Source organism: Panthera tigris, chromosome B1, assembly GCF_018350195.1.
Source record: "Panthera tigris isolate Pti1 chromosome B1, P.tigris_Pti1_mat1.1, whole genome shotgun sequence".
Lineage (NCBI taxonomy): Eukaryota > Metazoa > Chordata > Mammalia > Carnivora > Felidae > Panthera > Panthera tigris.
Window position 1 is genome coordinate 38,422,269 of NC_056663.1, and position 14,412 is coordinate 38,436,680.

At 36.2% G+C, this 14,412-nt stretch overlaps 1 protein-coding gene and 1 pseudogene across 5 annotated transcripts in view; both read right to left on the reverse strand.

Moving 5' to 3' along the window:
* PSD3 (pleckstrin and Sec7 domain containing 3) overlaps positions 1 to 14,412 on the reverse strand; it is a 734,808-nt gene that overhangs the window by 49,038 nt on the left and 671,358 nt on the right. For all 5 annotated transcript variants that reach the window (XM_042983313.1, XM_042983312.1, XM_042983314.1 and 2 more), the window contains one exon: positions 11,474 to 11,618. In XM_042983313.1, coding sequence (XP_042839247.1) covers positions 11,474 to 11,618 — 145 coding nt within the window. The remainder of the gene's footprint in view (positions 1 to 11,473; positions 11,619 to 14,412) is intronic.
* On the reverse strand, positions 1,936 to 2,982 carry LOC102955298 (annotated as a pseudogene).

The following is a 14,412-nucleotide window of genomic DNA, read 5'->3' on the forward strand; positions in this document are numbered from 1 at the left end:
AAAGTGTCTGTTCATGGCTGCTGCCCATTTCTTAGTGCTGCCCATTTCTTAAGTTGTTTGGTTTTTGGGTGTTGAGTTTGGTAAGTCCTTTATAGATTTTGGATACTAACCCTTTATCTTATGTCATTTACAAATATCTTCTCCCATTCTGTTGGCTTTTGTTGACTGTTTCCTACCCTGTACAGAAGGTTTAATCTTGATGAAATCCCAGTAGTTCATGTTTGCTTTTGTTTATTCATGGCGAATCATTCTTTTAATGTTATTTTAATGCACTGTTGAATTTGATTTGCTAGTACCTTGTTGAGAATTTTTGCATCCAGGTTCATCAGGGATATTAGTCTCTAACTCTCCTTTTGAGTGAGGTCTTTGTCTGGTTTTGGAATCAAGGTAATGGTGGCTTCCTAGAGTGAGTTTGCTTTACTTCCATTTCTATTTTTTGGAACAGTTTGAGAAGAATAGGTATCAACTCTACTAATTCCCCTGGGAAGCCATCTGGCCCAGGACTCTTGTTTGTTGGGAGACTATTGATAACTGTTTCAATTTCTTTGCTTGTTATGGGTCTGTTCAAGTTTTCTATTTCTTCCTGTTTCCGTTTTGGTGGTTTACGAGTTTCTAGGAATTTGTCCATTTTTTCCAGGTTGCCCAGTTCATTGGCATATAATTTTTCACAGTATTCTCTTATAATTGTTTGTATTTCTGTGGTGTCAGTTGTGATGTCCTCTTTCATTTGTGATTTTATCTGTTTGGGTCCTTTCTCTTTTCTTTTTGATAAGTCTGGCTAAGGGTGTTATCAATTTTGTTTATTCTTTCAAAGAAGCAGCTCTTACTTTCATTGATCTGGTCTACTTTCTTTTTTGTTGTTTCTATATAATTTATCTGTGCTGGCTTTAGGCTTCATTTGCTACTTCTTTTCTAGCCCCTTTAGGTGTAAGATTAGGTTGTATATTTGGGACTTTTCTTGCTTCTTGAGATAGGCCTGAATTGCAATGTACTTTACTCTTAGGACTGCCTTTGCTGCATCCCAAAGGGTTTGGACTATCATGTTTTCATTTTAATTTGCTTCTATGTATTTTTTAATTTCCTCTTTAATTTCTGGTTAACCCATTCATCTTTAGTAGGAAGTTCTTTAACCTCCATGTATTTGAGGGCTTTCCAAAATTTTTCTTGTGGTTGACTTAAAGTTTCACAGCTTTTGGTCTGAAAATATTCACAGTATGATCTCAATCTTGTACCAGTTGAGGCCTGATTTGTGACCCAGTATGTGATCTATTCTGGAGATTGTTCCATGGGTACTTTAAAAGAATGTATATTCTCCTGCTTTAGTGTGAAATGCTCTTAATATATAACACTATGTTTCCTTTATATGGTATTATAATAAACATTCTATAAAACTGTTAGTTTAAATCTTAGATAAGAATAAGGTCTGTTTTGAGAACAGCATTTATTATTGCTCAAAAATACTTCAAAAATGTTGCAGATTTTAAGATATTTGGCTTGGTATACAATAAATAACTGTGAATAATGTTTTAAAAAGAGAAAGTAAATTTTAAAAAAATTTCTCTTTTAAAAAGAGAAAGTAAATTTTCTCCACCTGCTAACTTACTGGACCTTTTGATTGAGAATGTTATTCAAGTTTTCTAAAATGACAACTTTGAGTATACATTAAACATCTCTAAAACATGTACTTACTTAAAAAACAGTACTGTCATGACATGCATTTATGATACTGTCCAGATTTAGATAAAAGTAAATGAGAATTGCATTAAGCTCTCAGAACATTTGCTGCAACAAGAAGCAAGGACATCACATACTATGTTATTCTGTAGTCAAGTAAGATATTGCAACTAATAAATGTCAATCTTCACATCTGAAATCACCTAGACATTATTGTTAGAGTAAGACATATTTGGAAGAGTTTCTGTATAGAAGGTTTTTTTAGATTGACAGACAGCTGGGTAAACTCAGTTTTCTTTTGTTCAACAATGCCTCATCTCCACTGCATAAAGCCTGGTCTCCAGTTCCACTATCCAATGCCTGCCTTACATTAAGTTGTATTTTGTTGGCACTGCATAAAGCAATTATGTTATGAAAGACCTCTAGGTTACTATGTTCAAATTAACAGCTGGTTTCATTAATGTTCCTAGAGCAACAGAACCCTCTCCAATAATTTTCAGGTTGATAAATTTGATTTTCCAAGTATTTTCCAAAACAGGGCAGTGCATGAGTCCAAAAATTTGTTCAAAAATGCCCAAACAAGTGTTCCCCTGGTGGGAAGTTCCAGCAATTCCAACCATAACTAGACCATAGGGAGCAGAAGCACATTTTCAATCTATGGGAATCTAGTGGGACTGAGAAGACACTCTTCTTTCACTAGTGACAGCAGATTAAGGCTCATACTTTTTGCTCCACTCAGAGTAGTCTATCACATTTTGTTCAGAGGTACTGTAAGAAAATGTAAGCTTCACATCATGCCACAAGTGTGGTGGGCCCCTATTCATCTTGAGGTGGTCCCAGAAAAGGATTCTAAGAATTAAAAACTTCAAAGAACAAGTGACAGGATTCTGCTAATTGACAAAAATTGACTTTTTCAGTTTTTTAATCTTCTTTTTCCTGCCATCAAGAGTCTAATGTCCTCTGTTTTAATTAGCTCTGGTATTTCCTTCAACTTGTAATTGTTTTTTCCAATAATCCTTTGTATGCTGAATAAGATTATGTTTTTCAGTAGCTGGAGGTATAATTACCCTGTGTTGTGTTTTTCAGTAGCTGGAGATATAATTACCCAGTGTTGCCAAGTACTTAAATATGACTTCTAAGTGGACTTTCTTATGCCTCAAAAGTTCTTTTACACTTTGACTGTATACTGATTTGCACAAATGGCATCTTGGCGGTCCTCAGGCCACACCAGGCGATTGGTGATGGTGTCGCATAGGGCCATGATACCGTCACTGTCCAGAGGTTGAGCAGGGTATGACAGCCCTCCATTCTGGGTAGCGGAGCCCAACATCTCAACCCTCCAAAATGAAGGGAGAGGATGACGCCGTAATGTCATCCCTTTAGGCCCACTGGGTCGGTACCTTGGCCCATAATTTCAAAATATAAAAATTTTATATCGGGGGGGAATAATTAAAAAGACTACCAGAAAGTGAATAATTATGGCCAACAAATTAAGATTATGTAATATCATTGTACATTAAAAATGATAATCAGAAATTATGAGTCAAATGTAATATCTTAGGGATTTGTTATAATGTACACCTTAAAAGCCAACCAAGGAAAACTAAAATACAAGTCTAAAGCCATCAAAGTAAAAAGAACAATAAAAAGTTTTTAAAAAGCAAGGTACATCAGTGGAAAAAAAACAAGAAGGGTGGCAGGAACAAGTGGAGTAAATGAAAGATGAGATTCATTTTTAAATAGCAACTAAAACAAAATAAAAAACCTAACAAAATGCCAGAAAAGTAGAGGAGAAGAAAACAAAGAAATCTGCTTTGAGATTTTACCCAAACTTGTCACTTGTACACTCATAATACTGAAAGTAAATGAAAACAATGCTTCCATAGCTTTTATTGACAACTTCTCATTCATCTTTTTGTTTCTTTCTCCAAAAACACTGCAGACTGTGTTATGGACTTGAATGCTTGTGTCCCTTCAAAATTCCTATGTTGAAACCTAGTGTGGCTATCTTTGTAGATGGGGCTTCTAGGAAGTAACTGAGGGCAAATGAGGTCCTAAAGATAGGGCCCTGACCTGATAGGATTAGTGTTCTTAGAAGAAGAGACATCACAGAGCACATTCTCTCTCTGGGCACGAACTCTGAAAAAGACCATGTGAGAATGTAGAAGAAAGAGGGCCATCTGCAACCCAAAGGGAGAACCCACACCAGCCCCCAATGCTGCTGCCACCTTGATCTAGGGCTTCTGGTCTCCAGAACTGTGAGAAAAACATTTCTGTCATTTAAGCCAACCAGTCCAAGGTATTTTTTATAGCAGCCAGAACTAAGAAGAATGTATCAATAGCTTTTTCCTTTCAAAGTAATTTCTTTTGTGTATTTACTGAAACATGTAAATTATTTAATAGAATGTTTGACAAAAGATATTGGGTGATCAGACCGCTTCAAAAAATAAAAACATGATGAATTTTTTCTTTGTTTAATAAAATGTTTCAGATATACAAAAAGTCATATTGAATGATATGTAAAAAATGCTCATTTATCTAACAGCTGGTTTAAGAAAAAAATAAGAAATCATTTGAAACTCCCTGCATTTATTTATCTACTCATCTCATCTTTTTCTATGCTACTCCTATACAAATAGAAGGCTCCATAGAAATAGTATGTTCTACAGGTTTTTATAGTTTGTAAGGCTTCCTTTATGATTGTCTTTTAATTCAACAGGTTTTTAAGATTTATTCACATATGTGCTCTAGTTCCTCAAAGTATACTGTTTCATTGTAGGACATTCTACAATTCCATTGAAGGATGCTTAGGTTGTTTTCAGATTTCTTGAGGCTATTATAAATGATACTACATTGAACATGCTGCCTAGTGAATATGGGAAAGAATTGTCCTACAGTACAATCACCAAGAGGTAGATTTTTGGGGTTTAGAATATGCACATCTTTAAGGTGACATTAACTTGTTTTTTAAAGTGTTTCCACCAGTTTACACTCTCATAGTAGGCTTGAAATTCACATTGTTCTAAAACTGAGGGTTGATGGGGGTGGGAGGGAGGGGAGGGTGGGTGATGGGTATTGAGGAGGGCACCTTCTGGGATGAGCACTGGGTGTTGTATGGAAACCAATTTGACAATAAATTTCATATATTGAAAAAAAAAAAAAAAGAAATTCACATTGTTCTATACCCTTGCCAAAATTTGATATTTACTCAAAACCAGTGTTATTCCAGGTATCACAATGTCTTCCACTTGTGCACTACTATAGCACTTAAATGTCTATGCTACATACTTATTACAAAATATACTCTGACTTCTGTGTAGATTTTATCTTCTTTACTGATTATAAGCTCTTTGAAGGCAGAAAGGGTCATTTTTCCCCCTTTCCTCAAATCCTCCAGTGTTTAGTACTAAGCAGAGAAAACAGTATATGGTATAATTTTTGTATAGTACTGGAATAATTCTGATAGATTCTTTAAGTTCTCATTAGCTGAGAGCCAAGACCATCATCTTAGCTATTTTTATAATGTCCACATACCTAATACAGTACTTGATATATAGGTTCTTCAGTCAAGAGTAACTGATTAAATGATTTAAAAAAAAGTGGGGGAGACATAGAGGGGAGGACTCAAGAGTGTTTCCTTCGTGCTGTTCTAAAGCTGATAGATGATTTAGAAAGTAATGACATTTCTAGGAATCTTCTAAGAAATTTACAGGTCAAATTGCTAAATACTGCAGCCTTATCAAACCCAAGATGTATGGAATTTAGAATAAAGAACATCTGCCTTGAGTCAGTTTGAGGTATTATTGAAGGCACTATCAGAAAGATTTTATCATTTCATGTTTAAAAGATTTAAAGACTTTAAACAGCGTAGTGAGCTGCTGCATAACTTCAAAATGATTTAACTGTTGATTACTTAAAATATGTTAAGTAGAGACCTTTAAGAAATGAATACAAAACAGTGTAGTTACCATTTAAGGTGATGCCAAGGAGTTTAGACCACATCTTGTTGGCTAAAGTGAGTCAATTAACATTAAGTGACCGTAATTACATGAGTCATATTTTAGCTGCAACTGTGAAGGATGGATTGGAGAAAAGCAAGATTGGAAGAAGAGCAATATTAAGTGGTTATGTGAATAGTTTGCAAGAATTTTTCAAAGTGGAGTGTGTGCAACCCAGGCAAGATCATCCACTGGGAAGAATTTTAAAAATCAACATTGGGATATAATTCACATACCACACAATTCACCCATTTAAAGTGTATAATTTAATGTTTTTTAGTATAGTCATGGGGTGGTGCAACCATCACTACAATTTAATTTTATGACATTTTAGTTCCCCTAAAAGTGTCTTTTTGGAATGGAATCAACAATACGTTTCTTTTGTGACTGGTTTCATTGTTTTTTTTTTTTTTTTACAACTGAATACTATCCCATTGTATGGATATATCACATTTTATTTATATATTCATTAGCTGACAGCCATTCACACCTTTGGCTGTTACGAATAATGCAGCAATGGACATTTGTGTGAAAGGTTTTATGGGGTATATGTTTTCATTTAATCCTATGTTAAATCATTTGATAAACCATCAAACCGTTTCCCCAAGTACCTGCATTCATAGTATATTCCTATAAGCAACATATCAAAGTTGCAATTTCTCCATATCTTCACCATAACATTAGTTTCCTTAAAAGATTTTTTTTTTGAATTATGGCAGCCCTAATGAGTGTAAAATGATACCTACTGGTTGATTTGTATTTTCCTAATGACTAATGATGTTCGGCAGTTTTTCATGTTGTATTGATAATAGAACATGTAGTATATTTTATAAAAATATATACATATATTGGAGGATATCTGCTCAAATATTTAGTATTAATAAAATGAATGATCAAAAAAGTTCAGAGACCAGTGATCTAAGTGAAAGATGACAAACGCCAGAATTAATGGATGTGGGTAGGGTATGAAAATAACTGGATTTGTGACTAAAGTATGAAATGGAGTGGGATAGGAAGGATGTGGTTCTGGCCAGTATGGGACACAATTACAAGGATGACTTCCTCCTCTGAAATCCCACTGCCCCTAATGCCTGTTGGTGGAGGTCACTGAGAGAACGCAACCCTGCCTGACAGGCAAGCTGGACGTGGGCAGCTGGAGGCTCCTCACCTCCTTCCCATTCATGGAATGTGCATTTCACTTATTTCCCTGATCTATAAGCTGCCCCAAGGACATGGTCTTCAAATAGTAATGTGTTTTTGAGACCATCCGAATGGTATACATGATTGAGCTCAATTAAGGCTCTATATAGATTATGATACCAACAGATGTATGCAAAGATCTACTCATCTTGTGCCACCCAACACAGGTTTCTTAAGTAAGTTCTCTTGCTTATTAAAACTACTACCTACCAATGTGAAGAGCTCTACTTCTTTCCTCAGTCTCTCCTTGCCCTCTGTGTTCAGAAGCCAGTTTACGAATGAACTCTGCCGCACTCATCTGGCCCTGGGCATTACTGCCCTAATGGTCAAACCACAGGGTAAAATGAGGGGTGAGAAACAAGAACAGGGCTTTCCTTTGTTTCCAAGGTCTGGCCCTCAACAGTTAACATTCAGTGATCAAACTAATCACTGATTATTGACTCAAATAATCATTGATCATTGATTCAGATCTTTACAGGAGAATGGCTGAAATTCTAAGAAGAAAACAGAACTAGATATCAGGAAATGGTAATTTCATGAGGTATCGGTGAGACAGAGCAGGAATTGGACTCAGGTTTCCTAACCTGACTGAGAAATCTAGCATTCCTTGTTTTCTTCATAAGGAGAAAACAAAAAAAGTTAAAACTCTACGTCTCTTGAGTAGCACATCTTGCAGGAATGTGAGGGAGGATGCTTACTGAAAGGAACATATTTACTACCATGACTGGTGAAGACCAGACCAAACCAGTCTGTACCAAGATGGACCCCAGTGCTGAACTTTCACTGACTTCTTCTCTCATTATAATACTAAAAATCATATCCAGGGGTGGAGATTTAACATGTTAATTAGACATGCGATGTATGAAGACACATGGCATTTTAGACCCCTGCCTCTATGCTTTGACATTACCCTTTCCCCACCCAAGTTTCTGATAAAAACTCTCCCTGACCTTGCCTCGGGGTGGGGGGTCAGCCTGAGGACACTTCTTTGTGCTGCTTCCCTGTGCTTAAGCATAAGCTCCAATAAAGCCTTGCTGGAAATTCCCATTTAGCCTCTTGTCAATTTCTATTGCTGAGCGAGCCCAAGGGCTCAGTTCAGTTTCACACATCTCCAGCTAAGTAGTGAAGGGGAGGGTAGGGATTGTAGGGAGTACAGTGCAGCGCCTCTAAGTATGATCTTCACTGTTCACAGGCTGGACACCTGCTGTGTCTTAAAATATTCATGTGCCTGGGACCCTGACCCATACCTTACCAGCCTGGGGTAGGGGTGCTGGGATATGTGCACTTTCAACAAGTCCCCAGATCATTCTTGTGCATATTAAAGCCTGAAAATGACTACTTTGATGAGTATAAAAGGAGGTCCTGAACAGATCCTGAAGAGGGCTAACCATGAAATCCTAAGTTTAGAGTACTAGTTATACCAGAAGGAGAAATGAAACTTAAATATTCAAACTTGTTCCTCTGCCTCCAAAAGAAGAAAAATATGCTTTGGCAACACTGCCATGAAAACAACTAAAGAAGATAACTCCTACACAGCAGAGTTGTACAGAGAACCACACTGTACTGATAATGATCAATTTTAATAATGAAGGCTAATATGGTTTGGATAGAAGACAAGAATAATTTAGTAACCACATGCGAAGTAACTGCTTGAGCTAAAGCCGACCCAAAGACAAGAATAATTTAAATAAAAGCTTACAAATGACCAGGTGATGATGAACAGTGTGTCTCCAAAAGCACCAAACAATGTTTTAATTGAATGTTTAGTTTTTTCCTAACACTATTTAATTTTTTTTCCAGCAGGATACTCACATTGTTATACATGTATTTTGTAAACTAAAATTATCCAAGTGTTTCTGGCATTTAGGGCAGTCATAGCCAGGTTGTGGGTGTATGGAGAAAAAGGAAAGATAGCTTGGCTCAAGCAGTGGTTCTCAATAACAGTGAGTAGCAGTGGGATAGGTTTTAACCCTACAGGACATTTGGCAATGTCTGGAGACATTTTTGGTTGTCACAACTAGGGGGATGATACTAGCATCTAGTGGGTATAGGCTAGGGATATTGCTAAACAAAAATTCAAAGGATGGTCCCCACAACAAAGAACTATCCAGGCTATAAAGGCAGTAGTGTTAAGGTTGGCAACACCAGGGCAAAATGCCAGGGCTAAACTTGAGGACTAGTCTACAAGATACTGGAAAGCTTGTGGGTGCACATATTTCAGGATTTACTGAAAGTGCACTAAGACTCCTCCAAAGATATCCCACAAGAGTCTCTATTTGATGTGGAGGGTGTGAACTAACTTCTCTCCCTTTTTCTAAACTATTATTTATCGCATGCTTGATTTTACATATTTGTTTTTAAATTGTCCTATTACTCTCAAAGGCAAAACATCTTTTTGATTTTTAGTAAACAAACACAATGACCTGGACAAAAAACACAGAGCTAGTGAAAGAACCTTTAAAAAATCTTAAAAACATTCTAGAACATAGTCCTCATTTAGGCCCATAAAAGCTTGGTGATTTATTTGTGGAAAAGAAAACATCTTTTTTAACAAAGAAATTAATTCCTGAAACGACCTGGTCATCTTATGTGACATAGGAGCACACTTCTTTTTGGTTATTGCCTTATTTAAAATCTTAACTCCATCATTTTGATCAATTACATAAACAGGGGTGGGTTTTTTGTTTTTGTTTTTGTTTCTCTGGATTTATGCTCAAAATAAGGAAAGATTAAGAATTTTATGCATTCTATTTTTAGAATGCCTCCAGTGTAAGGCATTTGTTTAAAATAAGAGATTTTATTTTGATAAAAGTGCTTGCTTGCTTAAACTGTTATCCTAAGGATGCTGGGGAACCAGTGAAGCATCCAAAATCTTACACATGACAAGACCTTTCATTATTTGGCCTCTGCTTACTTCTCCACAGAGGAATGTATCTTGCCTTTTCTCAGTATTTTGTGCTCAAGTCACAGTTGATAATTTATATGTTATGTATCTCAGTGCTTTCTCCTCTAAGCATTTTTGATCCTCTGCTGGGATTTTCTCTTCTGACACCACGCCTAACTGCTATTCATCCTTTAAGTTTAAAATTAGATACCACAATGCCTCTTCCACCTACAAGGCCAGAGGCTAAATGTCCCTTCTTATACTCCCACAGCACTCTGGACTTATACTTCCTGTACTCCAGTCAAACTCTATTACAATTACTTGCATATTTTGTATCCAGAGAGTGTCTGGGTTTCATTTGTCTTTCTGTCTCCAGAGCCTAAAATAGTCTCTGAGGTATAATAGGCACATAATACATATTTATTAAATACATATATCATTGATAATCCATGATATCAGGTATGTAGAGGAGCCAGTTAATATCAAGCCCTGGTTGATTAGAGCCAGATGAAACTATTTCTATTATTGCACCAATAAGAAATTCACAAGGACATCAAACTAGCTTCCAAAATCCTTAACTAGTCATTGAGAATACAGGCAACACAGACAGGTTTAAAATTGGCAAAACTGGCCTGTACACAATGTCCTTAGAACAGAGTTTTAAGTAAGACAGGAATACAATAAAATATGATCTTTAGAGAGATCAATCTGACAACAGAAGAGAAACTTATGGGACTACATTTGGAACACAGTTCTACTATACATGATCTTGATTAGCTAGAAAAACCCACATGGTCCACTTAGCTCCTCCCTGAGAGTTAGGGAAGTCTCTGCTCCAATGTACTGTGAATAGTGGATCCCTGGGAATATTCTTATATACCCAGCATCAAATATAGCCTGGGATATGGGAAGAGCTCAGTAAAATGAAAAAACAAATACATGAATAAAAAGCTTGTTTTCAAGCCAGGATGTCTGGCAGTAGCTACTCATTTAAAAAATATGAGTCAGTACAAACAAAACCAAAAAACTAAGCCTGCCATTTGCAACATCATGGTGTATAGAAGGTATAACGCTACATGAAATGAGTCAAGACAGAAAAAGACAAATACCACATATTTTCGCTTATATGTGGAATCTAAAAAACAAAACAAACGAATAAACAAACAAGCAAAAGCAGAGAGAGACCCATAAATACAGAGAACTAATGGTTCCTAGAGGGCAAGGGGGTGGAGGATGGGCAAAACGGGTGAAGGAGAGTAGGAGGAATAGGCTTCTAGTTATAGAATGAATAAGTTATGAGGGTGAAAAGTACAGCATAAGCATACAGTCAATGTTACTGTAATAATGTAATGGTAATGCTCGCAGTAGGCAGAGCTATGTTGTACATGTGAAATTAATGTAACATTGTGTGCCAACTATATTTCACTTAAAAATATTAAAAACAAAAAAACTAGGCCTGTATGACTGAGTAATAAACTAACATAAATTTTAGAAACGTATTCATAGTATGTGTCCTATGTGTCAGCCACGTGCCAGCTTCCAATATGAAGTGCAAAACCCAGTATACTGCATTTTGCTTCGTTTATGCAATAGATCTTCCAAGGCAAGGTCTTATCCTTGCTGCCAACATATGGAATATTATTTAAATGAAAATGTTAGTAGGATTATTTTACAAAGTGCTTTTTTCCAAAGTCAAAGCACTATCAAAATGACTTACCTGAGACAGTTTTGTTGTAGTAGCAGGCAGAAGTGGACGACTAAACTTCTTCTGAGAACCAATGGCTGCTGGAAATGGTGGTGCAGAAAATACAGCTGCAACACAATTAATTTTGTTTATCCATCCTTGCATTTCCTCTGCACTCCTATGAGAAAAAGAGAAATTTACATCAGGGTATTTCTCTATCTAAGTGTATCACACCTTGCCCATTTCTCATTATTGATTTTTTTTTTTTTACTTAAACTTTTATTTATTTATTTATTTATTTATTTATTTATTTATTTATTTAATATATGTAATGTATTGTCAAATTGGTTTCCATACAACACCCAGTGCTCATCCCAAAAGGTGCCCTCCTCAATACCCATCACCCACCCTCCCCTCCCTCCCACCCCCCATCAACCCTCAGTTTGTTCTCAGTTTTTAACAGTCTCTTATGCTTTGGCTCTCTCCCACTCTAACCTCTTTTTTTTTTTTTTTCCTTCCCTTCCCCCATGGGTTTCTGTTAAGTTTCTCAGGATCCACGTAAGAGTGAAACCATATGCTATCTGTCTTTCTCTGTATGGCTTATTTCACTTAGCATCACACTCTCCAGTTCATCCACGTTGCTACAAAAGGCCATATTTCATTCTTTCTCATTGCCACGTAGTATTCCATTGTGTATATAAACCACAGTTTCTTTATCCATTCATCAGTTGATGGACATTTAGGCTCTTTCCATAATTTGGCTATTGTTGAGAGTGCTGCTATAAACATTGGGGTACAAGTGCCCCTATGCATCAGTACTCCTGTCTCATTATCGATTTAAAATGTTACATAAAGTCATTTATATTTCTTGGTAATTGATCCTTGATAAAATTTCACTGAGATAAACATTTTCAACAGCAATTACCATAGTAATAAAAGGCCCTGGAACCGATGATCATTACAATATAAGGCTGTGATTATTCCTCAAGGATACAGGAGGGGAAAAAAGCAAAATCACTCGACAATAAATATTAAAACCCTACTTTGTTTGATACTAGACTCAGTCAAACATTAATTTAAAAATTAGCTCCTCTTTCAATCACATAATTCAATTTTAAAATCCAACTGAGGAACAAATTGATAGAATTTAAAAGGAATATAAAAGGGAACAACCACTTGGAAAGCAGCTTTGACAGTTTTCTTGAAAAGTTAACTATATAAATTTATCATACAATCCAGCAGTTCTATTCCTAGAAATACACCCAAGAGAAATAAAAACATATAGGCACAGAAAGATCTACATGTGAATGTTCACAGCAGCACTATTTATTTATTTATTAAATATATGAAATTTATTGTCAAATTGGTTTCCATACAACACCCAGTGCTCATCCCAAAAGATGCCCTCTTTAATACCCATCACCCACCCTCTCCTCCCTCCCACCCCCTATCAACCCTCAGTTTGTTCTCAGTTTTTAAGAGTCTCTTATGCTTTGGCTCTCTCCCACTCTAACCTCTCTCTCTCTCTTTTTTTTCCTTCCCCTCCCCCATGGGTTCCTGTTAAGTTTCTCAGGATCCACAGAAGAGTGAAAACATGTGGTATCTGTCTTTCTCTGTATGGCTTATTTCACTTAGCATAACACTCTCCAGTTCCATCCACGTTGCTACAAAGGGCCATATTTCATTCTTTCTCATTGCCACATAGTACTCCATTGTGTATATAAACCACAGTTTCTTTATCCATTCGTCAGTTGATGGACATTTAGGCTCTTTCCATAATTCGGCTATTGTTGAGAGTGACAGCAGCACTATTTATAAAAGTCAAAAAGGGGAAACAATCCAAATGTCTGTCAACTCATGAATGAATAAAAGAAAAATGTAATATATATCCATACAGTGGAATACTACTCGGTAATAAAGGCATGAAGGGCAGATACATGTTACAACATGGTGAACCCCCAAAACTTTATGGTAAGTGAAAAAAGCCAGATACATTTCATACTATATGTTCCATGTATATGAAAAATCCAGAAAAAGCAATACCATAGAGACACAAAGGAGACTAGTGGTATCCAGGGTTGGTGGTAAAATGGGGGGTGACTACAAAATGGGCATGGAGGATCTCTTTGGGGTGATGAAAGTGTTCCAAACTGGATTGTGGTGATGGTGGTACAATTCTGTAAATTTGCTGAAAATTATTGAATTATGTACTTCACACAAGTGAGATTAATGGTATGTAAAGAACTTTCCAAAAGGATGTTAAAAATCCACCTGAAAGGATGTAGAAATCATCTGATTTCATTAACATACTTTCAACTTTTAACATATTTTTAACTTGTATGTCATATATTTGCAAAGACCAGCACTGACTGGCAGCACTCAATAAATATTTGTGAATTTATAAATGAATGGGAGGATGAGTCAGGACAGATTAAGGTAGACAGAATGTCAGCCCATCTAAAATCATTTCCTTTATGCATTACTCTGAGAAACCACACTAACCTAAGACCACACTAGGTATCAATTCCTCTTTGCACCCCATATGTTTCTATAATCTGATTTCTTTGCCTCTGTTAATTCAATTCATTGATTTCTGCATCACTTCTATCTGAAGTAATTAGAACTTCTTAGTTATCATACTTGGTATTTTACATTAAAAAAATGTTGGGGAACAGAATAATTTGAAGGACTCTGATGACTAATAGCTGTAATTATACATCTGGCTATGAGTCCCTCTGTGGTGCTAAAGCTGTCTTACTCCCATGCTAAAAAAAAATCCTGTGAAACTTGGATTTCCTTACAACTTCCTCCTCACCTGATGTCAGCAATTTCATACCTCCGGAAATTCAACATTCACAAATCACCAGAGTACTTGCTGCTGTTCTTATTTCTTTTTTTGATCTTACATTGCTTTGATCAACAAGTATGCAGATACTTGTGTTCACTATCTTGATGTCAAATTTTAATTCCAA